Here is a 25,404-nt window from a genome sequence, read left to right on the forward strand (position 1 = left end):
ACCCATAGGACCTGCTACACCATGAAAACCAAAGGGACTTGGAGGTCATAAACACAGCTATTCCTAAGTGATTTGTAGTGGCAATTTTGCTACAGAGGGAAAAAAAGATTGAGGACAAGGAAGAATGAGTGGGTAAAACTCAGGAATTTAGCATTCTGGTGAAATTGACTCAGTAACCACTGGCAAGCCGTCCTTGCCCACTCAAAGTGCAGCTATGTATGGCCAGCATCTCACAAAGAAGTTATTTCCACCCCTAACGGTTTCCCAGCAAGAGATTAGGCTTCAAAGCATACTACATTTCTGGTACACTCCCTATTTAACAATGTTTGCTTCCTCCACTGCAGTTGTGATTCATTTATTCAGACAAAGGAACAGAACTCATTATGTGAAAGGCATTATGCTAGGATAGAATCTGGGAGTAGTGTATATGGGCCTATTGGACTCCCAAATAAGAATTCCTATTGAGCCCCATCTCCAAGAAGTTCCATTTAAAACCAAAATCACCAATCAAAGGGCTAGAAAGGTAGTTCCTTAGTTACTGAACATGCACAAGGCCCTGGATTCCATCCATAGCACCACAAACACAAAACAAGACTGAATCAATGATATACTTTTTGCATAGTATAAAGCACTACTGAATATATCATTCCTGTTCAGGTACATACATGGGCAGGCATGGCTTAATCTTAGGTACTGGTAGATAATGTAATAAACCAGTGGGATGCTATATCCTTCCCCTTCCTAAACTCAAATCGTTTTGGGGATAAATTATTTGGATATAGAATTGAGAACAATGAAGAAATTAAGATCTGTTTCTGGCTTGGTTAACTGAGTGTATGGTCACCAATGTAAGGAACTGGGTAAGGGGAGATGATGTGCTAGATTTTGAGCACATTGTGCTTAAAATGCTTCAGAGACACATAAGAATATACATGCAGTAGAAAGTTATTTATATGATTCTGTTATGGTAGAGAAATATGATTTCCCATAGCATATGAATGAAGTTAAAAAGAAAGAAACTACAGAAAATGCCAGCTTTTACAGGATGGTAAGGAAAATAATAGGTAGCAAAAGAACCTATTTTTTAATGAACTTCCCAGATTCAGTGGCTCAAACCTGTAATCACTGTTACTTGGGTAGGGGAGATTAGGAAGATCATAATTTGAGGCTAGCCCAGGCAAAAAGTTAGTGAAGACCCCATCTCAACAAACAAAATGAGCATGGTGATAGATAGCTACAATCCCAGTTATAGGTGATGCCTAAGTAGGAGTATGGTGGTCTCAGATTGACCTAAGAAAATGAAATAAAATAGACACTATCAGAAAAGTACCTTACGCAAAAAAGGCTTGGAGGCATAGCTCAAGTAGTGGGGTACTAGCTTATCAAACATAAGACTTGGAATTCAAACCCTATTACACCCAGAAAATAAACTAGACAAAGAAGGAAGAAAACAACAGGTTATAGGCTATCATCAAAGTAAGAATTTAATTCAATGATGTCAAGAGCCATCATATATTTTGCCATATATAAATCACAGATGGTGAAGATTGAAAATAGTTTACTGGTTTTGGAAGCTAAGAGATAAAAGGTATGTTCTGGGAGTCATTTCAATGGAGTTTGGGGAGCCAAATTCAAACTGCAGGAGTTGGAAAGCTAAACGGCAAGCACAAAAGTAGACACAATGCATACAGTACAGACTCTGCTTCTGAAGCTAAGTATACATCAAAGGAAGAAAATAGAGCAGCAACCAGAGCAAGAAGTAATTTTTTATATAAATTTTATCTTATTGTAAAGATGCTGTACAGAGGGGTTACAGTTACATGAGTAAGGCAATGAGTACATTTGTAAGAAGCAATCTTATAGGATATTGCTTTTATAATTTTGTCCCATAAAATAATTAAGATGTGATCAAGATATTCATACACTACTTTGTGAAATAGCAACTCCTCTGTACAACTACTTAAAGATAATTTTCTTAAAAAATGATAATTAAGATGGAGAAATGTTGGCATGTGCATAAGGACAAAGGAAACCATCCCATAGAAAATTTAAAAATATCTAAGCTCCAGAAATGTAAAGCAAAGATTCAGCAAGAAAATGAAAGAAAGGCAGGAATAGTTGGATGGTAATATGTGACGATTGGGCTTCATCATCAACATCACATACAATATGGAAAGCTTTCTAATGGGAAGATACTTTGGTGGCAGCAGAATGACTGTCTTCAACTGTGTTTTTCCTTCATCAATCTCACACCATTCCACTTACTTGTAATGTCTCCCTTTCCGATGCTTTAGTGTTCAAATTCTACCCACCTTTTGGCTCAGATTCCACCTCCTCTTCTCTCTCAAGCCCATCTGAAGTGATCTCTTTTCATAGGAATAGAAATAGGAATTTCTGTCTAAACAATCCCTTTGACAATCACACACCACCCTGTGAAACCTCCTTTAATACTTTCTTTTAAAAGGTGCTGCTAATAAACTTAGCACAACTGTGCCTTTTTCTTCCCTGTCAGACTGTACACTCCTTGGGGACAGGTTTCTTAGAGTTTACCCCAGACTCCAGACTGCCTGCGCGAGTTGGCAGCAGGATGTGTTGAAATGTCTGTTGATATGTAGTTGAATAGCAGCCACCCATTCTGAAAGAGGAGACCAAAAAAAAAATGGCCCTTGATCTGTACCGAGACACCCAGTTCTCCGAAAAACAAATAAAGAAACCAAGTCTTTACAGAAACAAAATAAACTGATGAAAAGTGGGTATGGCTAGTACGAAGCAATGTCAGGCTTTAAAGCTCTTGTCCTCTTCATTTTGCTTCATTTGTTCTACAAAAATTAGGATCATTATGAACTGCCTCTCTCCTAAATGATAATGATAAAGATGTGACTCTATTAAGGCTTTATCACCAACCAAGCAGTTTTAGTAGCCTCTTGAACAGTCTGTGCCTTACCTCCTCACAATCAGCTTGAGGATCCGAAAGGAGCCTTTGATGAGGATCAGGGCCTCTTGGCGGGAGCCATACAATGGAGTGCCATTAATATTCACCAGCTCATCACCAGTCCTCATCTTCTGGGACAAGGCTGCCTTGCCTCCATCTTCGATCTGTGTTGTAGAGAATAAAACAGAAAGCAAGTGGTGAGGGGACTTCTTCCCCATTAATTCTACTTTCTGGCTCCTCCCAACATTGGAGTCACAAATAAGACTGGGGAATGGCTCCAGGCAGCTCCGGAGCAGCTGAGGAGTTGATCACAGGTCATTGTTTACTGAAAGCAAAGGTTGGGCAAGCCCTTGAGGAAAGAGGTGACACAAATAATGCAATCCCTGCCTTGAGGAATGAAGAGTCCATCTGGGAAGACACGCACCTCTAAAAAAGCAAAGGGAGCTTTGGAAGGAAGCTCACAGGGTGGCAAAAGTAGCAGCAAAGCATTGTACAGGGTGCACACAAATCAAAAGAGCCAAGCTCCAGTATGCGTTGCCAATTCTTTTCCTATCTCTGGGAAAGCTTTGGAGTCTGATAAACTTGACTTTGAATTCTGGCTCTACTATTTTTCATCTCTGTAATCCTGAGCAAGTTACTATGTCTCAGTTACCTCAATCTTAAAGTATAGATTATAAGAATATCTACTTCACAAGGTTATTGATGTATGAAGTTGTTAGGAGTGGTGACTTCTTAATAAATATAAGCAAGGATTCAAGAGTAACAAGGGAGTCAACACTGAAAGACCTTGAAGATGACCCACTACGGTATTCTGAAAGTGGGACTGTAAGTTCAAAAGATACAGTTAGGTACACAGAGTAGTTACCATTTATCTATTTCTCTTCAAGTTCCCAGCATAGCATTTCTAGTATCTGCCACCCAGAGAGCACTCAGCAATAATTGGGAATGCAGAGGATTTACTTTCCACATCCTACACATTCCCATTGACCAGGGAGGGCAGTCCGTGTGAGAAAGTTTTCAGGCTGGAGTTATGGAAAGCAAAGGCAGAGGTAAGAGCCTGAAAGGTAGGTAAATGCAAATCAGAATGTCCCCAAATGGGTCTTGCTAATGGCCTATTTTACATGCAACATTCCATTTATTACAAAGGCGAGTTTTCTCCTTATTAGACCATGGATTCCATCCAGTGTCAGGAGTTGTCTCATCACCCATGAACTCATTCTTCAAGTATTCAGTGAATTTTTATTATGTACAGGGCAACATACCAAGTGGTACAGTAGAGCAATATAGAATGAACATAGCTCCCTGCTTCTAGCATCAGAAGGAAATCACTGGCTGATGTCACTGTGTCCACTGAGATCCAACCAACATAATCAGGAGTGTTTTGGTTGGTATATAGGGGACAGAAGAGTTAAGGATGATTAAATAAATCATGCAATCCTTTTCTGTCATTCATTTTTTTGAGTGTTTATTAATTGTACCAATGGGTTTCACCATGGTATGTCAGATGTACATATATTATATTTTAGTCAGAATAACTCTCTCCACATTGCCTTCTCTTTCCTTGCCCCTTATTGATCAACAGCTTTCACCGTGATTCTATATGCTATCTTCATAAGGGGTATCAGTGGGAGGGGGGAGGGCAAGCAAAGAGGATAAATAGGGATGAATATTTGCATATCTGCAAACAGACCAATGAAAACAATTGAAATTGTTTTAACAATGAGGAGAGGGCAAGGGACAGTGATAGACAGGATGAGTTTGATTGGAACACATTCTATGTATGTATGGAAATGGCACAAAGAACTACCATTTTGTACAACTAATGTATGTTAATTTAAAAATCATGTAGACCTTAGGAAAAACTATATTCTTAATGGGGCAACTAAGAATTGATTTTTGCTGAAGGTGTGTATATGCTTTCTACTGTTGTTCTAATATTTGTCTCAGAATTTTATAGCATCCCCTAAATTTGTCCCTACCCTGCAGATGTTAGTATAACACTTTAGATTGGGTAGTTTATGTGCAATTTGGCAGACAACAGCTCTGAGTTCAGAGGGAGATGTTCATTCAAGAATTTTTAAACTCCATCAAAGAAACTGAACTAAGTTAAATGGATTGTTATTAATTTAACATTTTGTTGGTGGTGGTGGTCTTTGCGCTTGAACTCTGGGCCTGGGCACTGTCCCTCAGCTCTTTAGCTCAAGGCTAGTACTCTACCACTTGAGCCACAGTGCCACTTCCAGTTTTCTGGTGGTTTATTGGAGATAAGAGTCTCATGGACTTTCCTGCCCAGGCTGGCTTTGAACCCTCAGATCTCAGCCTCCTGACTAGCTCAGGTTACAGACATGAGCCACCAGCACCTGACTTTAACATTTTTTTTAAATTAACCTTTGTGTGACAAATCATAGGCTAGCCAAAAGACATTAGATATACTTTTGATCCCACTTCTAGACCACTGCTCTAGACAAAACAAACCAATATTGGTAAATAGGGGGCAACTCTCAGTAAATTAATCAGCATTATACTTTTACTTCCATTGTCATTACAAATACTGCTGCCTGCAGGGAAAAGCAAAGCAAAGGGCCACAGTTGAACTTCAGAAGTTGTCTTTGAGTGACTCATTCTTTTAGCATCCTTGGAAGGCCCTCAGCACCAGGCAGAACTTTAAATATGGAGGATACAATGAGACCAGCCATTTGAAATGGCTTTCTGAACCAAATAAAAGACCACAAATAGGAACCTGTTGATTGATTGATTTTGATTGATTGAGGCAGTACTAGGGTTTGAACTAAGGACCTCACTTTGACTTGGCTTACTTGCTCAGCTGGATTTCTACTGCTTGAGCCACACCTCCAGCCCTGCTTTTTGCTGGTTATTTTCAGAGGTGGTACTTGAGAACTTTTCTGCCTGGGCTGACATCAAACCACAATCCTCTAGACCTCAGCTTCCTGAGTAGTTTAGGATTTCCAGACAAGAGCTACCAGCATCCAGCTACAAATGAGAGAATCTAACTTATGAATGCTAATAACTTTCTCCTGTTAATGTTCACTATCCTCACTTTTATTCATACAACTGAATTATCTATATTTCTCTTATCCATAGCAAGTTTTCCCTTTAACAGGTATTATCTTTCTAAACTTATTTGTTAAATGCTAACTTCTTTGTGCAACTATTTAAAGATAATAATAATACTTTTTAAAGTAAGTGCCAACTCTGGTTAAAAAAGCACTCAGTTCCATCAGCAAGATATCTGTTTATTCTAGGACAAATACAAAAACCATGTAAACTAAAATGATCAATTCCTGCTCCAACAGAAGCTCCAGCAGGCATTCCCTCCTGTCATTTTAGCTGATACTTGCAAATCCTAGCAGAGATTGTCTTGAACTCTAGCTATTGCCAATTGTGCCTTTCTCTGTTCCAAGGCACTTTCCAGTCACCAGCAGCATCTTCCCCAAGGAAGACATGTTAAATGTAATAATGCCACTTAAGTACAAGTATGAAAATGTTCTGGCAAGGGACTTTTGGTAACCAGCACAATCCCAGAGCCTCGGTGGGTCTATATCAGGAAAAGAGATTCCATTCGATGAAAGATCTCCTGGACTAGAGCTCAAACAAATCTTTACCAGATGCAGGGTGTTTACTGACCTGTACATCTTCTGACTCCTTACTCCTCCCTACATATTTTCCCTTTTAGTGTTTTTTGCTCACTAGTCCATCTTCTCCCCTATATCTTCATTCCTGAGATTCAGTCTTCCATTTATTGTTTGGCCTCCTGACAGTGAGTTCTTCAAGTCAGTGGCTCAACCATACATCTGTTTACATAGAAGACAAAGCAAATGTTCATGTTCCTTGCAAGGAGAAGGTAAGAAAAGGAAGAAGAATAAATCAGAGAGAGGAAGGGAAATTCTACAATATGCTTTATTCTATAATATATTATATAATTATTACATATACTTATATAACATATAATTAATATAATATATTATGGAATACATTATATACAATATATTATATGTGTTATATATAGTATATAATAATTATATGTCATATTATAGAATAATTATTATATTCTATATTATTCTATGATATACCCTATTCTATGCTTTAAATATATTTAAATCTTGATGTATTTTTAAATATGTGTATATTTTAAAGATTTTACAAGTTTACAAAGCTGTGTTTTCCCCCTTTCCACAACTCTCCGCCTGGGGCCCAGGAAAGGTGCGAATCATAACAACTTGTTGAAATTCACACAGCCTTTGTGGGGTCTGTATAACATCATAAGATGCTTGTCCATTCAGCCAGGCTGGCTCGTTTTCCAGCTCTTCCTGAGTCAGACCTTCAGGGTGGCTATCCTATTTCATTTGAAATGTTGTGAATTCTCAGATTTGAGCCAGATGTATTGGACTGTTGGTGTAAACACACATGACAAAGCTCAGTGTAAACGATGGTTAACTTATGTGTCATTTTGGATTATCCAAGTGATCACTGGCCTAGGTGAGTAGCCCGTGTAACTCAGAATTGATGGCATAGAAGTTATATAATCAAAAGCCAGCTCGTGTCTAGAAAACGGGTAAGAAATGAATGACCTTGGACAAGTCACTTTCTTCCCCTACTGCCTCTTCTACCCTTACTGGTAAAATGTGGGGGCTTGACTAGATGATCTCCTGGAGCTCTGACAACCCTGGGCTTGGACAACTCTGACATTCAGTGACTTGTAAAGAGCTAGCAAAGTCATGCATTATTCTCCCGCTGACATAGATAATCCTGGCTTTTTTCCCCATTGTACTTTACCTTTACCCATGTTTCACTCCTGCAAAACTGAGTAATTAGCAGCCATCTCTCAACTCCCTTTGGTCTATCTTCACTGTTTCTGAGTGGTCCACCAATGCTGGAACACTTAATAAGGCATAGTTGGGACAATGGGAGAAAAAGATTACTGAAGCCCCATTTTGTGCTAATGAGCTGGCAGTTTGGAGATGTTTGATGGGTTTCCAATGAAGCATGAAGTTCTCTGATAGCTGACAACAAAGTGACAAGTTGGACCTTTGAGAGTAAAAGGCAAAGAAAAGTAGGATTGGCAGGACCATTGGCTTTCTAGTAGCTTCTATATAATCAGATACAAGCAGATACTTACTGTTTCTTCTGAATATACTTAGGAGATATACAAAAATGAATGGATGAAATACTAGATAAGATATATATTTTTAACTGAATTTAATAGGAAAAACATCTGCAACAGTAATAATCAACAAGCATTAAATGCTTATTACAACAGTGTAAGAGCAGCATTAAAAATCAATGAAGAACTGGGTGCTGGTGACTCATGCCTATAATCCTAGCTACTCAGGAGGCTGAGACCTGAGGATCATGTATTTAAGCCAGCCTGAGACTCTTATCTCCAATTAACCACCAAACAGCCAGGAGTAGAGTTGTGGCTGAAATGGTAGAGTGCTAGCCTTGAGCATAAAGCTCAGGGACAATGCCTAGGCCCTGAGTTCAAGCCACAGTACTGGCACCAAAAACATGAATAAAATGGTCAGCATCTGTAACCCTTAGAGAAATACCAATCAAAACCACATTTTAATTCTACCTCATTCCTGTCAGAATGGCTATCTTCAAGAAAACCAAACTGAGACTGAGGGTGTAGATGAACTTTTATATACTACACAGTGGGAATGTAAATAAGTCATGGCCATTATGGAAATCAGTATGAAGAATTCTGAACAGACTAAAAATAGAACTTCCACAAGATACAGATATACCACTTGTAGGTATATATCAAAAAGAACTATGTTAGCTTACCACAGAGATGCTTACATACCCTTGTTTACTGCTGCCCTACACATGACAGTCTGGTTATGGAATCAGCCCAAGTGCCTATCAATAGATGATAGTATATATCATATATATATATATATATAGTATATCATATATATATAGTATATATCACAATGAAATATTATTCAGCCATGAACACCAGTGGACTTTTGTCATTTGCAGGAAAATAGAACTAGAGATCATCACATTAAGGGAAATGAGCCAATCTCACAAAGACAAGTATCATACCTTTCCTCTCATGTGGAATCAAGGGGTATAGGAAAGGGGCTGGGAATGTGGCTTAGTAGTAGAGTGCTTTCCTAGCATGCATAAAGCCCTAGGTTCAACTCCTCAGTACCGCATACACAGAAAAAGCCAGAAGTGGAGCTGTGGCTCAAGTGTTAAAGTGCTAGCCTTGAGCAAAAGCAGCTCAGGGACAGTGCCCAGGCCCTGAGTTCAAGCCCCAGGACTAGCCAAAAGAAAGGGGCATAGGAAAAGGGCATGAAAAATAAAATAGGGACTGTTAGGCATGTAGAATGGGAACGGGAAAAAGAAAGTGTAATAGAGGGTATGAATATGATCAAAGTACATGATATGTATGTATGGAAATATCATGATACTCTGTGCAACTAAAAATAATGAGAAAAATGCTTTATATGACTGTGAATATCTCTGCTTTCTTCAAAGAAATGTAGAAAAAGTAAACATTGACTGAAACGTTCCTAGTTTTCAGCAATTCTGGCCTAATTAGCAACCCAACACATACTCCTATCTCTACCAGTTTATCTATAGTTAAAAAAAATGCAATTGGCTTTTCTGGTTTATTTTCTTTTAAAAGACTGGGTCTCATTATGTATCCAAGATTGGCCTTAAACTCAAGATCCAACCTACCTCTGTCTCCTAAGTGCTGAGATTATAGATACCTACTACCATGTCTGTCTATAACTGTTAATGTATTTTTTTTGCAAATGGATAGAAAAGATTCACCTGAAATACAATTTGTTACACACATATGCACACACAAATAGCTTTTTTTTCTTTGAGGTTCTTTAGAATCTTTGAAGGATTTTCAAACTTTTAATAACACTATAAATATCTTTTCAGCAATTTAATCTTTTCTGGGAAATTATAGAGAGAAAAACTAGAGATGATGATAAGCTGGCTTTGGGAAAATTGTTGATAAATAGGGTCATCAAAGAATGGATAAATCCCTCTCTTTTGTCTATTTTTATTAATATATACTAGTTGTACAAAGGAATTTCATTTGTGATGTTTCCATATATGTTTGTAGTGTGTGAGATCAAATCTATCTACCCTATCACTCCCCCCTTGTCCCTCCATACCTTTCTTAAAGCAAATTCAACATGATGGATTCTATTTTCATATTTGTGAATAAAACACTTCAACCATATTCAACTTCCTTGTACCTTTTCCTTTCTTTCGCTCTCCCCTTCTTTCTGGTACCTAACCACAAACAGATTTTACATTCCTGACATTTATTTTTAAGGACTAGCTTCTATATACAAGAGAGAAACCATGATAGTTGACTTTTTCAGTCTGGTGTATTTCATTTAACATGATGATCTCTGGTTCCATCCATTTTCCTGCAAACAATACAATTTCATTCTCCTTTGTGTATCTATACCACATTTTCTTTACCCATTCATCAGCTGACGGGCATCTAGGCTGACTTCATATTCTGGCTATTGTGAATACTGCTGCTATAAACAAGGGTATGTAGCTATCCCAACTGTATGTTGGCATACATTCCTTAGGAGTAGTATGACAGGGTCAAGAGGAAGATCTATTTTTAGGTTTTTAGGAAACCTCCATCTGAGTTCCATAGTGGCTGCACTGTTTTACAGTCCCACCCACAGTGTATCACAGAAGTCTTTAGTCTTTCTGAAGCTTCCTGTGAAATCTTGAGTGAGCTGGGTTTTTTTAGATAATTGTTTTTATCTATAAGTAGTTTATGAATATAATGCATTTTATCAATGTCATCCCTTTCATCATTGTCCCCTATACCTCCCAACCCCAGCCCTTCCTTCAGTTTTCTTAATTTGTAGGATATACATTGAATTTCATGACTGCCTTCTCCCCCAGTTCCTCTCTTCATTTGTCTACTCTCTGTGAACTGTTTTCCTTACCTCCTTTCTCACTTGCAGGTATCTTTTAGAATCTCTTCATGGTAGAAGACATTAATCAGGGTGCCCTGAGCAGAAGAGATGTGGGCTTTTAAATCACTGCAGTTTCCTTATGATGACTATCAACTCTCTGATTCCAGGTTGCAGACACTGGCTGCCCTAACTTGTCTCTCTCAGCAACTCCCTACCTTAGAAATCCTTCTCAAATTTCCAAAGCCATTTGGGTTTTTTTTTAAAGTCTATGATATCTCATTTCATTTTTTTCTACTTCACCCCCAGCTTCCTAAAAGGCAAAAGAGAAAACAAAAATCAATATATATTTTTTGTGTGCATGTGAGTACTGGGGCTTGAACTCAGGTCCTGGGTGCTATCCCAGAGCTTTTTTACTCATGGCTAGTGGAGCTACAGCTCTATTTCAGGCTTTTCAGTGGCTATTTGGAGATGAGAGTCTCACAGACTTTCCTGCCTAGACTGGCTTTGAATGGTGATCCTCAGATATCAGCTTCTAGAGTAAATTGGATTATAGTCATGAGCCCCCTGGAGCTCAGCTACAAAAACCAATCTCTTAAATAAAAGTGAATGCAAACCAACAATCAATTAAAAAGTTACACATAGGCTAGGTTATGTAGCTATAGTGAAGAAATAGATACCAAGTGCAAGGCCATTCCTACCTCCACCAGCCAAGAAACAGATGCCCCAGGAGTGCAAAGCACAATGGATCAGGCTATCTCATATCCTTGACCTTCAGTCAATGGAACTTCTGTGCCCCACAGCCTCATGTGGCCCTACAGCTAGTACCTTCCTCCCCAGCTGCTTTATAATCATCTAGTTTACTAATCCACACAACAAAGACTGTCAAAGTTCTGAATCATGCTATTTCTCTGGGGATGACCACAAGTTAAATTCTAAGCATCTATGCCCAAAACTCAGTTGGCCCAGTGCCAAGCTCAGCCATAGAACTTTGGATAGGGATGTGAAAGCACTACTGATGTCAACAGTCAAAGGTGAGATTATCTTTGCTCCTTCCAAGGCAGATAGCCCTGAAGCCTGAGTGAGCTAGATAAGAACTGACAAACGTGACTGCAGCAAGGTAAGCCCAGGCTGTCTTACACTGTTAGCAGATAAGCTCACTAAAGTCCTTGTTACACATTTTAAAACTCTAGCTATTTATTTATACTGAAGTCTTCTGCTGACATTCATATTATCAGGGTTTTTCACACATGCTAATATTTAGATGTGTAGAACAATGGCATCCAGATTGGACTACTCTAAGTTGTACACTAAATGAGTCATTGGAACCTCTGTTTATATTTATGCTTATATAAAAAATCAATATGTATTAATATATTAATTAATAATTAATCATATGTATTGTTACTATTGTTGGAAGTACATAATATTCTCCATAAGTAAAAATTTGTATATTGGGCACATATTTTTTAAATCTTCTCTACTGATAAAAAATTTTTACTTAAAAAATAGCCAGACTGTGCACCTAAATAAGACAGCTAAAACTATAGGAGCATATCTTTGTAATTTTTTTTCTGGTCCTGGGGCTTGAACTCTGAGCCTGGGTGCTGTTCATGAGCTCCTTTATGCTGAAGGCTAATGCTCTACCACTGGAGCCCAGCACCACTGCCAGCTTTTTATGTGATTAATTGGAGATAAGAGTCTCACAGACTTTCCTGCCCAGGCTGGCTTTGAACCGTGATCCTCAAATCTCAGCCTCCTGATTAGTTAGGATTATAGGCATAAGCCACCAGGGTCAGGCTCTTTGGAACCCTGATGTGGGCAGAGATGTCTTGGGCAGGACACAAAAACAGAAACCATAAAAGAAAACATAACACACTAAAGTTCACCAACACAACAATAACAATTTTCCTCATCAAAGATGTCACTTAAAAAGTGAAAAGACAAGCCATAGTCTAGAATGGAAAATATCTATAAGACATATACCTGACCAAGAGCTAGAATATACACATATCTAGAATATAAAAATCCTACAAGTCAAGATGAGGAAGGCAAGTAATCAATTAACATTTAGCAGAGATGTAAATAAGCACTCTACTGAAGATAGCCAGATGCCCGATAAGCATATGAAAAAGTGCTGGATACAATTTTTCATCAAGGAAACGCGACCTTAAATCACAGTAAACTATCACTACACATCCAGCAGAATATCTAACATTGAGAATACTGAAAATGCTAACTACTAGCAAGAATGCAAAGCAATTTGAACTCTCTATATTGTGGGAGTGTAAAATTACACAACTACACACTGGTGACCTACTTGTACAACAAGCAATTCCACACCTAGGAACATGCAAGAGAAAGAAATGAAATGTGCCCAGGATAGGTATGGTTCACATTTGTAATTCCTGCTATGCTATATGGCTTGCATAGGAGCATCAAAGTCTGAGGTTGGCCAGACAAGCTCACAATCTGACAAGACCCTATCTGAAAAAAATAAACTAATACAAAAAGGGCTGGAAGCATGGTACCAATGACTGAGTACCTACCTACCAAGTGAAGAACCTGAGTTCAAACCCAATACTGTCAAAAAATAGTAATACATGTTTCCATAAAAGTAACTACCAAAAAAGCTGGAAGTGGAGCTGTGGTTCAAATGGTAGAGCACTAGCCTTGAGCAAAAAGAAGGTCAGAGATAGAGCCTTGAGTTCAAGCCCCAGGACCAGCACAAAGTAATATTTGCTTGTTCATAATAGATTTATAACAGACAAAAACTAAGAAGAATCCAAAGTCTCATTAAAACATATATGTACACAAAATGGCACACTACACAGCAATAAAAAAGAACAAATTATTGATTTATGCAATAAAATGCATGAATGCCAAGAATATAAAAAAACAAATTACTGTATGGTTCCATATTATATGAAGGTCAAGAACAGAAAAAAAAAACCTAATAAATGCCGATAACTCTGAAAATGAGTTAACTGTGGAGAGAGATTGGAAAGGCACATGAGTAACTTGGTAGGGAAATATTACACATATTCATCTGGTTGCTGATTACTTGGGGACATACATATTTTAAAATTCATTGGGATTTGTTCATTTTATGGTATGCAAATTATTCTTTAATTTAAGAAAGAATTGAAAAATAAAGATCTCTAGAGTATACAGCTTAGAATTCTTCAAGGCAAAACATTTCCCTTTAAAAGTACATCTCCACAATAGGACTCTAATTTATGAATGTTCACATCCAGGGCTCTTCTGTGCTCTGAGACATTATTCTTCCATTTCTACCCTACTCCCCAGGTGGATGTTTTCAGTGGGACATGAAAACGAAGGGCAACACTTCATTTTCTTTTACCTGCCAACTGGTTAAGGTCAAAAGTTTTATTTTGTTTTGTTGTTAATCTCCAACCACTTTCTATCTTGACATATCCTAAACACAGAATCAGTCCTCGCCCAATATTGGAGCCATCCACTGCAATTACTCAGGTCTGTTTCAGATGCCTCTTCCTTACCGTCTTCAGAAGTCCTGCAGCCTACACCTAAAAGCTGAACTTCTTTAGGCTATTGCCACCCAAGCAACTAATTTTGCCTCAGCATTATTATTGCCCTTTGATTGATGGTCCTTGCTTCTTGGCTGTCCGATGAGATAAGGCCCTCAGTGGGAGAAATGATCAAAGACATTTACAAAGCTGATGTAGTAGTGAGAGCTCAAGGAGATTTTCTTCATCTGGGGTGGAGGAAACCAGAAGAAAGGTTCAGTCTTAGCCCTTGACTTCTAGAAGAAATTGTCATCCACGGAGTTTACTATATACAACCATGATTTGTTCCTTTGTATGGTGTCAAAACAGTCTAGGATAAACCAGAAAGTCCATGATGCCTTTGAATATGAATATGGTATTGTGAGTAAATCCAGCAGGTGAGCCTAGGAGCCAGAAAAGACTACAAGCAATCTTTTATAAACCATTCAATGCAAAAACATTATGGACTGGGGGGGGTGTAGTTTGGTGGTAGAAGCAAGGCCAGGGGTTTCATCTCTAGCACCACACACACACAGAGGCATGTATGTGTGCACACATGTATACATAGATGCATACATGAGTGTGCCCACACTATAAAGAGGACATATCAACTCACTGGCATTTATGAACTGTGCATAATGCCTGAATTAAAACAGGAATGCATGTTAAATTCCATCTGATTATTAGAGAGCAATGTAAGTAAGGTAGCCTGGATTAATGTAACTTTATTTCTCTAGTATCAATCCATTTCTGGGTACAAAAACTCTTCCTCAAGTTGATCAATACCATTTTTTTTAACTTTCCAGCTGACTGTGGATGAGTTAGACTCAGCTTTCTAGCCCAAGAGGATGTGATTAATATCAGGAATCTGAACCAGCTTATTGCTGGTTCCCTGAAGCCATTTATTTATAACTCATTATGCAAAAAGCCAAAGACAGTTTCTAAAGAATGCACATACCCAACATTAGTCACTTCTGACAGAAAAAGTACTAACAAAAAGCACTCTTCTGGGGATGGAGGGTGGAAAGGCCATTTCTCCAAAGAACGGCCTTACTCTGCTGCCTGAACACTACCCATCCATCTTAGAGGTAGCCATGTCCTTCCACCAGCTGTGGAAGGAGAGATGGGGGTTTGCCCTTTTCCAAAGCTGGCCAACTGCATTCCACTCCCAAAACATGTTTTGCCCCTGTCCAGGTCCCTGCACCTTAGCAATGATTTGAACTTCTGGTCTTCACTTAACTCCTGTGACCAGTGGGAAATGAAGGAGCAGAAAGGAAGCATCTCATTGCCTACCATCCTTCTATATAATTGCCACCTAAGCCTGCAGTTCCTATAGGAAGAACGTGCCCAGGCAAGACGTGTATGTTGCAAAGGCAATAACAGTAATATCATTTACTGACCCCAGGATAGAGCCACCTTTAAATTAAACTGGCAGAATCCCTGATGCTTTCATACTGTGCTGCAAATCTGGGAACAAGTGAGCCATCACAATGTCAGTTCTGAGCACCCTGTTCACATGGTGACTGAGAAATGACACATCATCTCCTTCCCTCTCAGCAAGATATATCAAACAATATATTTTGTAAAATCTGCTTCCTCCACAAATGGAGAGGGAGAGGGAAACTGGGAGAGGAGGAGGAGAGTGGAAGGAAGGGAGGGGGAATGAGCACCCAATTGTGTCTATTCATTAATAGTGGGTGGGTAGGAGCTCTTACATGTGAGATCATTTTCCTTCTAAAAGGCCAGGATTAGCCTGAAAACACACAAAGGAGGAAATGATGGGCATTTGTGTTCAAACCTGGGGTGCAACCATTCTTTCTGGTATACACTCACCTTTCAAGTAGGTCTAAATGCAAAGAAAGAAGCAGATTTCTAGCTCCCGTCTCTGCTCGATTCTGTGTTTTTATCCATAGGCACCAGGAAGAGGCCTGCCATGATCCTGTAAGTGTGAACCCCTCTGACAGAAGACTCCATACCCAAGGTCATTGCAGTACTATTGCTCCTCTCTCCAAACTTTCTCCATACCTCGTTAACCATCCCTCTACCTGCTCTCTTCACTCTTACCTCCCTCCAGGCTTGCTTTCTCTGCTTTATCCTTCCCCTATGCTCCTATCCCCTATCCCCTACCCTGTATCTCCTATGGGAAAATTCCAACCACCCTATCATTAACATCTGGCACATATGTTCACTAATTAAATCAGACAGGCCAAGGAATGATTCTCACAATGTAAATAGCAGCAGATTAGAATGTCTACATGATCTGATCTTACTGACCTCCTTTCACTCACACACACACACACACACACACACACACACACTGTAGTCATACCAAACTTTCTCTTCTTCAGAAAGATAATGCCTACCTCAGGACCTTTGCATGTGCTGTTTTCTCAGCTGAGAACATTCTAGATGCTTGTGTAGTTCCTCTTATCATTTATATTTCAGCTCAAATCTTGCCTCCTAAGAGATACCTGCTCTCCCTTCTCTTTTTCTCCATACCATTCCCCATCACTCTCCAGCATATTACTGCCATCATAAAATTTATTACCATTTTGTCCCCTCTTGTTTATTTCTACATTGTTTACTTTCTATCAGGATGCTTACATTATAGTGGGGGAGAGAGTTATTGTCTTTTTATAGCTCTGTTACTGGCCACTAGGAAGACAAATGCCTTTATTGAGCACTTTTCAGTTACTCAATAAATATTTGCTGAAATTGGAAATAGAAAGCTTCTCAGGGAATCACCCCATTGGTTTGCCTGATTTGGCACACATAACATTATTTTCACTTTGATGATCATATCATTGAGGTTCAGGATGTTACAAGTTTTGCCCAATATAGAGCAAGATATTTCTTTCTACAAAGTTATGACAAAACCTTTTTTTCATAAACATTAATATTCATGATCCTCAACTCAAAACACAAAGAGTGCTCACTAAATCTGCATCTTAAGCTTTTTTTTCTTTTATTAGTACTGAGGTTTGAATCTAGGACCTCAAGCTTGCTAGGAAGCACTTATGGCTACACCCAAGCCCTTTTGCTTTAGTTATTTTTTAGGTAGGGTTGCACATTTAGATGGGGCTGGGCTACTTACACCTATGCTTCTCCTATACCTGTCAACACAGGCTGCATGTACACCATGGCTGGCGTACTTGTTGAAACTTCTTGCCCAGACCAGCCTTGAACCACAATCATCAGGATTTCTGCCTCTAGAGTTACTGGGATTGCAGGCATGCATTATTATTGGCTCAGAATATTTCAGAAAAAAATCCATTTGAACTAAATATCACTTTTATAGCAATGAGGTATCAAGGGATACAAATTAAGAGTTTTAATTTGGTGGCATGAATGAAGCCTTTAGAGAACTGTAGGTGCATGGCAATCACATCTTATACCCAGATATGATTCTTCTATGTTTTGAACATTCCCAACCATAGGAAGTTAATTAAAAACACACATACACACACACAGCCTCACAAACAAACCATGAACACTGGGAGATTTAACTGTGCCCAGCATCTGGTAATTCAAAGTAACATGGACTCCACCTTCCTGTGTACAACAGTCCCTTTCAGTCTACTAGCCCTGAAAATTTTAAGAGCAAATCCAGACGATGGGCATAAACCAGATTCTACATTGATTTAGTGCCTAACCAGTTCCCTCATACCCCTAAAATGTTGTGGGGGGTGGGGGCCCCGACCAAGGTTTGAATGAGAGTTTCCCTGACTTATTTGAGGGGCCTATAGCTTCTTTCTTTTTAAAAGCCTTTTTTTTATTTTTCAGTGACTTCATACTTTTATACTTTTGTGATTTTAGTGTTTATACCTTTGTGAGGCTTTTCATATAAACAAATTCACAAGTCAGAAAAAAAAAATCCTTTGTCAAGCCAGGTTTCCTGATTTGTGGTTTGGAAACTATGGCCACCATGGTATGGCTCAGAAATGTCTAAATATCTGCAGTTGCATTCAGCACTAATGGACAATAACTGATACTGAAGTTTTGTCAGGTCTGATTCAGATTACCTGTGGCTGCTGTGAATTATATGGAATTACAGAGAGTTTAATGGTTCTCTGGCAATTTGCCTTGGCATCGTGCCAAGGCAGCTAATGCTTCAATCAAGCTATTCTCCCCACCCCCACACCAAGACAATTTTTGTTCCTGTCTGAGTGTATCTGAGATGAATCCTTCAATGACACTCTCATACAAATACCAAAGCCCTCCTCCCCCATCTCTTTCTCTTCCTTCTTTATAGCCTAGTATATTAACTGCTCCCATGGCTTTGCTGAGACAAACTTCCTGGCTAGTGGTTACAAAGCTTTGATGAAAATGGAAGAGTTAAGAGAAAAAAGAGAGCAGGACAGATATTCCTATCCTCTGTAGGAACAGCAGCTAGATCCAATTCCTCCTGATGGACAGGGGCCCTGGCCCCACCATACACAGCAGCCCCCTACCAACCACACAGGCAGCTCAGGGACACATCCCATCAAAAGCAGGTAAGCTGCCTGACAAAGAGAGTCCCCCTATCTGGCCACTACCCTCTTTTCTTTTAGGACCCCAACTGGCCCTAAGGCTGAAAATCTGCTACAGGTTGCTGAAATCACTTTCCCATGGGCAGGTCACTGGAAAGTGGCTAAGTGCACAAATAAAAATACATTAAAAACCCTCTACAAACTTGCCCACAAAGCTTGAACAACTCCCCAATCTGTATCATCAATCCCTGATCATTCCTGCCCCATCCCCTCTCTCTCCTAAACCCTGCTGCTGGTGCTTTAGCACTGGTAGCACTGATTCTCTTGCTAAGGTGACTCACTACTCCACTCCTTTGTCCAAGTGATTCCAAAGTCCCACTTGCTGCCTCTACTAGGGAGAAAGCTCATTTTAAGAGGCTAGCTGCCACAGAACCAGCAGGAGGGAAGGGCAGAAACCACAGGATTCCTACTCTGCACTGATTGCTGCTAACTCATTTCAGCTGCTAAGGGGAGGCCCTGTTGGGGGAGCTGAGAGAGGAAATGGGTTCCATGTACAGTCCACTTTAAATTGCTCACAATTGCATGCTGGAAAAGAATCTCCGCTAAACATTTAGCATGCCCATTAGCACAATCCATAAAGCTTTAGGTTTTACTGTGCTGTTTGCCCAGATTGCCGAAGCTGCTTTCCAATGGCAAAGATGAGTATTTAATAGTTGGCAAGTTCAGATGGGTACTGGAAGGATAAAGGAGCTCCCAGGATGGTTAAACCTAGACCCAGAAAGGATAGTTTCATATGACTTTTAAGCATGTAGGACTTAGAGAGTAAGAACCAATTGTTCTCAACTTTGATTGAAAGCAGAGCAAGGGAAAAGAAATTTGCAATGAGAAGGCCTGATGTTAGCAAGAAGGAAGAACTTTCTGCAAGGGCAAATATTGAACCAAGTGTTTGGTCAGTGAGGGTTGTGGAATTTCCTTCTTCTGACAGGGCTATTTCTGTGTGGTCCTTGAGTTGGGTGGGGAAGTGGGAGAAAAAGCAGCAGCTAAAGGTCCAAGGCAGGACCTCTCAGCAAGCAGAATCACTTCTTTGTAACATTCCAGGGGCTCTAACAAGGATTCCTGAAACACTTGCAAAGAAAGAAATAAGGAGCAGCTTGCTGCTCCTCTTACATGTTTAGACTCACGCTAATTCCCTAGCTGTCTCAAGGAGCTAAGCTTTTGCCCTGGCCCCCACAATCTCAAGAGAGAGAACAGACTTGCTTTTGGCTCCCCAGGACCCCAAGGCCATACATATGGGAACAATATATTCTGGACCCCAAAGCAGGACACAGTCTGACAATTATATTTATGGGGACAAAAGGATAGAATATGTGAAATCAGAGCTATCCTGGGAAATCTGGGACGTATGGTCTCCATTGCCACATATTATCTCTTTCTGAGGGTCCTAACAGAAGAAGGAGTTCATTAAAATGATGCCATGTGGCTTGGGGCCTGGGTTCTTTCCTTGTCTCTGACTAGATCAGAACTGTGAAAAGCAAGAATTATAATAAGCCCAATACAAGCTGAAATTCCTTCTATGCAAGTGTCCTCCCTGGCATTCCCCCCCCCATACACACACACACACACACACACACACACACACACACACACACACACACACACACACACACACACACACACACAATCTCACACACACAATATATACACTGTAAATTACAGTAAGGGCTGAGGGGCATACCCTTTTTCGCTTACCACAAATACAGCCATGGATTATAGAGGGAAAGAGATAGCTTGTAACACAAGGGATCTTGCTCATTTACTCATTCATTCATTTCTGAGAGCTGTGGTTCTTAAAAGAATCCTGGTAGCTGGACCAGGAGCATTCGTAACTCTTGGAAGCTCAGTAGAAATGAAAACAATCAAGGCTAGGAGTGGTGAAGGATATCTGTAATCTCAGCTATTCAGGAGGCAGAGATGAGGGACCATGGTTTGAGGCTAGACAAAAAAAAATTAGCAAGACCTTATCACAAAAAAAAAAAAAAAAAAAAAAAAAAAAAAAACTAGCTGGATGTGCTGGTGAATAGCTATAATCCAAGATACTCCCAAAGTAGAGGTTCAAGCCCGGCCAAGCAAAACCTTGAGACTAATCTGAAAAATAAAGTGAAGCAAACAGAAATGTGGGTTTGGCAAAGGTATGTTAGCCTTGAGGCCATGAGTTCAAAACTCAGTACTACCAAAAAATAAAAATACTAATTATCAGGGCCCACCCTAGGCCTACTGAATCACCAGCTCTGGGACAAGAACAGCAGTCTATGTTTAATACCTACCAGGTGATTATAATGGGAACTAAAGTGTGAAAATCCCTGGATTAGATATCCTGATGCTGCTTACATTGCCAAGCAACAATACCTTTAACGCAAAAGATCAAAGCAATAGGCATGCTTGGGAAGGGCAGTCATTAGCCCATCAGAGTCTTTGCCAACTCAGCCCATAATGTCTCACACAATCCCTGGATTATGGGATAGTCTCTTACTACATTCCAAACTGTGGTAAGCCTTCAATACCCACAAGTTCTACATCAGTAGATTCAACCATATGTGGATCAAAAATAATTTGGGGGTTAAAAATTGGGCCTATATTGAACATTCATAGACTTGCGGGGTTTTTTTCCTTTTCATTATTCCCTAAACAATATAGTAAACCAACTATTTACATAGCATTTATAACGAGTTGGATATTAATGCTTACCTAGAGTTGATTTAAAGTTATACAGGACTAGCAACACAAAATGTGTCATGATTTATACAGGACTAGCAACACAAACTGTGTCATGATTTAAAGTTATACAGGACTAGCAACACAAAATGTGACATGATTTAAAGTTATACAGGACTAGCAACACAAAATGTGAAATTTGATATAAGGGATGTATGTGGATTTTATCTTTTGTGGGGGGTGGGCAACTGGAATTTTCTGGAATCAATTTCCCCAGGGATGCTGAGGGATGACTACCTGAGTCTGGGTTTCAAGAAGGTAATTTGGCTTGTTTGTTCTAATAGGTCTTTTCCATAAAGGACAAAGGGCTGTTGGGTTTCTCATTTTAATGCTGCTCAGCAACCCACCCCCATCTCCTTTGAGAGTTTTCTGAATATTTTAGCCCTTAGCTTGCATATGAGTCCCAACCAATGGACTAAGCTCACTATGAGAACCAAGCCAGGAACATTTTCTGTTTAGCAGCATTATTTTGACTTTTAAGCATACAGAGATGTAAGAATCCCTGCTGAAAAAGACAAGCACTTAATACCAGTCCTTACCTCTAACATTAAATTACAACAAAATAAAACATTATTCATTGTTTGGCCTGGACTTAGGCCGATAGTTAATTGCTATAATCAACAGACAATCTTTTTTCTTTTTTATGTCAGTCATGCGGCTTGAACTCTGGCCCTGAGCTCTTCAGCTCAAGCTCTACCACTTGAGCCACAGCACCACTTCCAGTTTTCTAGTGGTTAATTGGAGATAAGAGTCCCATGGACTTTCCTGCCTGGGCTGGCTTTGAACCCTGATCCTCAAATCTCAGCCTCTTTGAGTAGCTAGGATTATAGGCATGAACCACCAGCGCCCAGCTCAATTTTATATAAAGTTTTGCTTCAAAGGAAAGAAGCAATGCTTCCAGGTAAAATCTATTGAAGTGAAGGACAATGAGGACCAAACCTCTGTTATACGCCACCTGGTCCTCCAGAGAACTAGTTGGTGAAAGAGAAAAGATGGCCTCCTTAGAGTCCTTGACCTCTAGCTAACAGCTTTGCTGGTTCTGTTGGGGAAGCCGCACAGCATGGTTAAAAGCAACAATGAAAGCAAGGAGCCACTAGCTGATACCTATAAACCTAGCTACTCTGGAGACTGAGACTGAGGATGGCAGTTCCAAGACAGCCTGGTCAGGAAAGTCCATGAGACCTTTATTTCTAATTAACCACCAAAAAGTCAGAAGTAAAAGTGTGGCTTAAGTCTATATAGAATGCCAACCTTGAGCAAAAAAGCTCAGAGACAGTGCCCAGATCCTGAGTTTAAGCCCCAGTACTGGCCCCTCATATGCACACGCGCGCACACACACACAACATACAACAAAATGAGGGAAATTTCTGGGGTGATAGGATGATGATAGCATTCTCCATATTGGTATATGTATTTAGGAAATGGAGATTCATGGAGTGTCAAAAATGTACCTAATGGGACCCTGAAGATTTGTGTACTTCATTACACAATTTTGCCTCAAAAGAAAAGAACTGTAAACACAATAGACTAGGCAGGGATATAAATGCTGAACTTTTTACTTTTTTTGCCATCCTAGGATTTGAACTCGGGCCCTGGGCACTGTCCCTGAGGTTTGTTTGTTTTGTTATTAATTTTTGTTTGGGTTTTTTTGTCCTCAAAGGTTAACGCTCTACCACTTGAGCCACACCTCCATTTCTAGCTCCTTTTTTAGGTGGTGATTAATTGCAGATAAAAGTTTCATGGACTTTCCTGCCCAGGCCATCTGCAAACCACAATCCTTGGATCCTCCTGAGTAGCTAGGATTACCACACCTGGCTACATGCTGAACTTTTAATTGGAAACTTATATTACTTTTGGGGGGGCGGGGGGGTCCGGTCGTGGGGCCTGAATTCTGGGCCTGGGCGCTGTCCCTCAGCTCTTCAGCTCAAGGCTAGCGCTCTACCACTTGAGCCACAGCACCACTTCCGGCTTTTTTCTTTTTGCTTATGTGGTGCTCAGGAATCAAACCTAGGGCCTCAGGCATGCAAGGCAAGCGCTCTACCACTGAGCCACCTTTCCAGCCCTCAATTTATTTTTAAATGTGTCAGAAACTAATAGGGATTGATGGATAAAAAGAGGAAATCAATAGATGAAGAGATTCATGAGCTGGCAAGTTTATAGCAGAATCTATGGGATTACAGTTTATTTTTAAATTCCTTCAGCTTTTTGTGTATTTGTTATAAAACATCAGAATAAAAACAAGATAAACCTGGGTGCTAGTGGCTCATTCCTTTAATCCTAGCTAGCTAGCACAAAAGCCTAAGCTCTGAGGATTGTGGTTCAAGCCCAGGCAGGAAAGCCCACAAGACTCTTACCACCAATAGACTACTTTTAAAAAGCTGGAAGTGAAGCTCTGGTTTCAATTCCATGAAAAGGTAGTGTACTGGCCTTGAGGAAAAGCAGCTCAGGGACAACATTTAGACTTTGAGTTCAAGCTCTAGGACCAGCACCCAAAAAAAAAACAAAACAAAAAAAGATAAGTCATTTATTCAACAGACTTTCATTAATTTGTCTGTTTCAAGCCACATGAGCAAACAAAAATGTGTGTCCCTTAATGAGAGACCTATGGATAAGGAATGCTTAGCCAGATTCTTCTTGTTCATCTCCTGTGGGATCCACAATCCCAACTTTTTATTTCCTGGAAATAGTTTGTAGATTGTGTCAACACCTTGGATTATGGTATGTGTACAGTACTCACTGATTCCCTTTCAACCAAGTTTTGGGTTGCAAATTACCCTTTGCCAAGTAAATAAATAAACTAGAAAGAATTTTGTTGGAAAGAAGTACTAAGAATAATTTAAAGAAAAGGGTAAACCCAGAGTATGGTGTAAGGTAGTTCTGTCCACTTTCATTTGAGCCCACAGTCAAAATGCTTGATGGAGGCTGAGCACAGTGGCTCATGTCTATAATCCCAAAAATTCAGGAGGCAGAGGACAAGGAGAATCTTGGTTTGAGGTTAGCCCAGATGAATTTTAGTGAGACTCCAATTACAACCAAATAAACAGTGTGGTGATATAAACATAGAGACTATAACTAGAAAAGAAAAATCACTATTATGAGACCAGCAAAAGCTTGAGACTGGACCTGAAAAACACCTAAAGCAGAAACATCCTGAGGGTGTGGCTCATGTGGTAGAGCATCTGTTATCAAGAGTAAGGCCCAGTACTTACAACAGAAAAAGTCAAAGTTAATTTGAAAATTGATTAATAGCTTGCTTTTTCACTGGCTTTCCCCAGTAGCTCTGGTATCTTTTCCAGCTCTGGGATGATTCCTGACTAAAAAGGATCCTACCATTTGGCAACATGCTCAGGCCTTGTTAGTTTTTATTTAAGTTAATTTCCAAAAAGGATTCTTTCTGCCACCCGCCTCACCCCACCCCCATGCCCTGACCTTGATGTGGACCCTATCATTCACTACTTGGAAAAAGGGTGGAGTATTTTACTGTTGAAGGCCAGGCCATGCTTTTCTGCAAGTGGTCACCTTTGCCTTTGGAGAGTCAAATCTAGTTCAAGAGAGAGAGCTGGCTATACTTCCCCACAACTCTTTTGCCACAGAAAGCATTTTCAAACCTTGGGTCTCAGGAAGGCAACTAGAGAATAGGCTGATAGGTAACTGCCTCTGGCGATAGCAAAGCCTAGAAAGTGTCAGAGAGAGTGTCAGGGCTCTGAGACTCTGTTCTGTAGGGTGCTTTATGAGGCTGCAGAACAGAAGAGAAGAGTTCTCTATACAGG

General features: G+C 39.8%; 1 protein-coding gene across 1 annotated transcript in view; it reads right to left on the reverse strand.

The window, feature by feature from the left end:
• Window positions 1-25,404, reverse strand: part of Shroom4 (shroom family member 4) — a 216,970-nt gene that overhangs the window by 98,824 nt on the left and 92,742 nt on the right. Inside the window, exon 2 of the mRNA XM_070025724.1 lies at window positions 2,945-3,096. Within this exon, the coding sequence (XP_069881825.1) occupies window positions 2,945-3,096 (152 nt within the window). The remainder of the gene's footprint in view (window positions 1-2,944; window positions 3,097-25,404) is intronic.

Source organism: Dipodomys merriami, unplaced genomic scaffold (genome assembly GCF_024711535.1).
Source record: "Dipodomys merriami isolate MVZ:Mamm:240054 unplaced genomic scaffold, mDipMer1.0.p SCAF_171, whole genome shotgun sequence".
In the NCBI taxonomy this organism is placed as follows: domain Eukaryota; kingdom Metazoa; phylum Chordata; class Mammalia; order Rodentia; family Heteromyidae; genus Dipodomys; species Dipodomys merriami.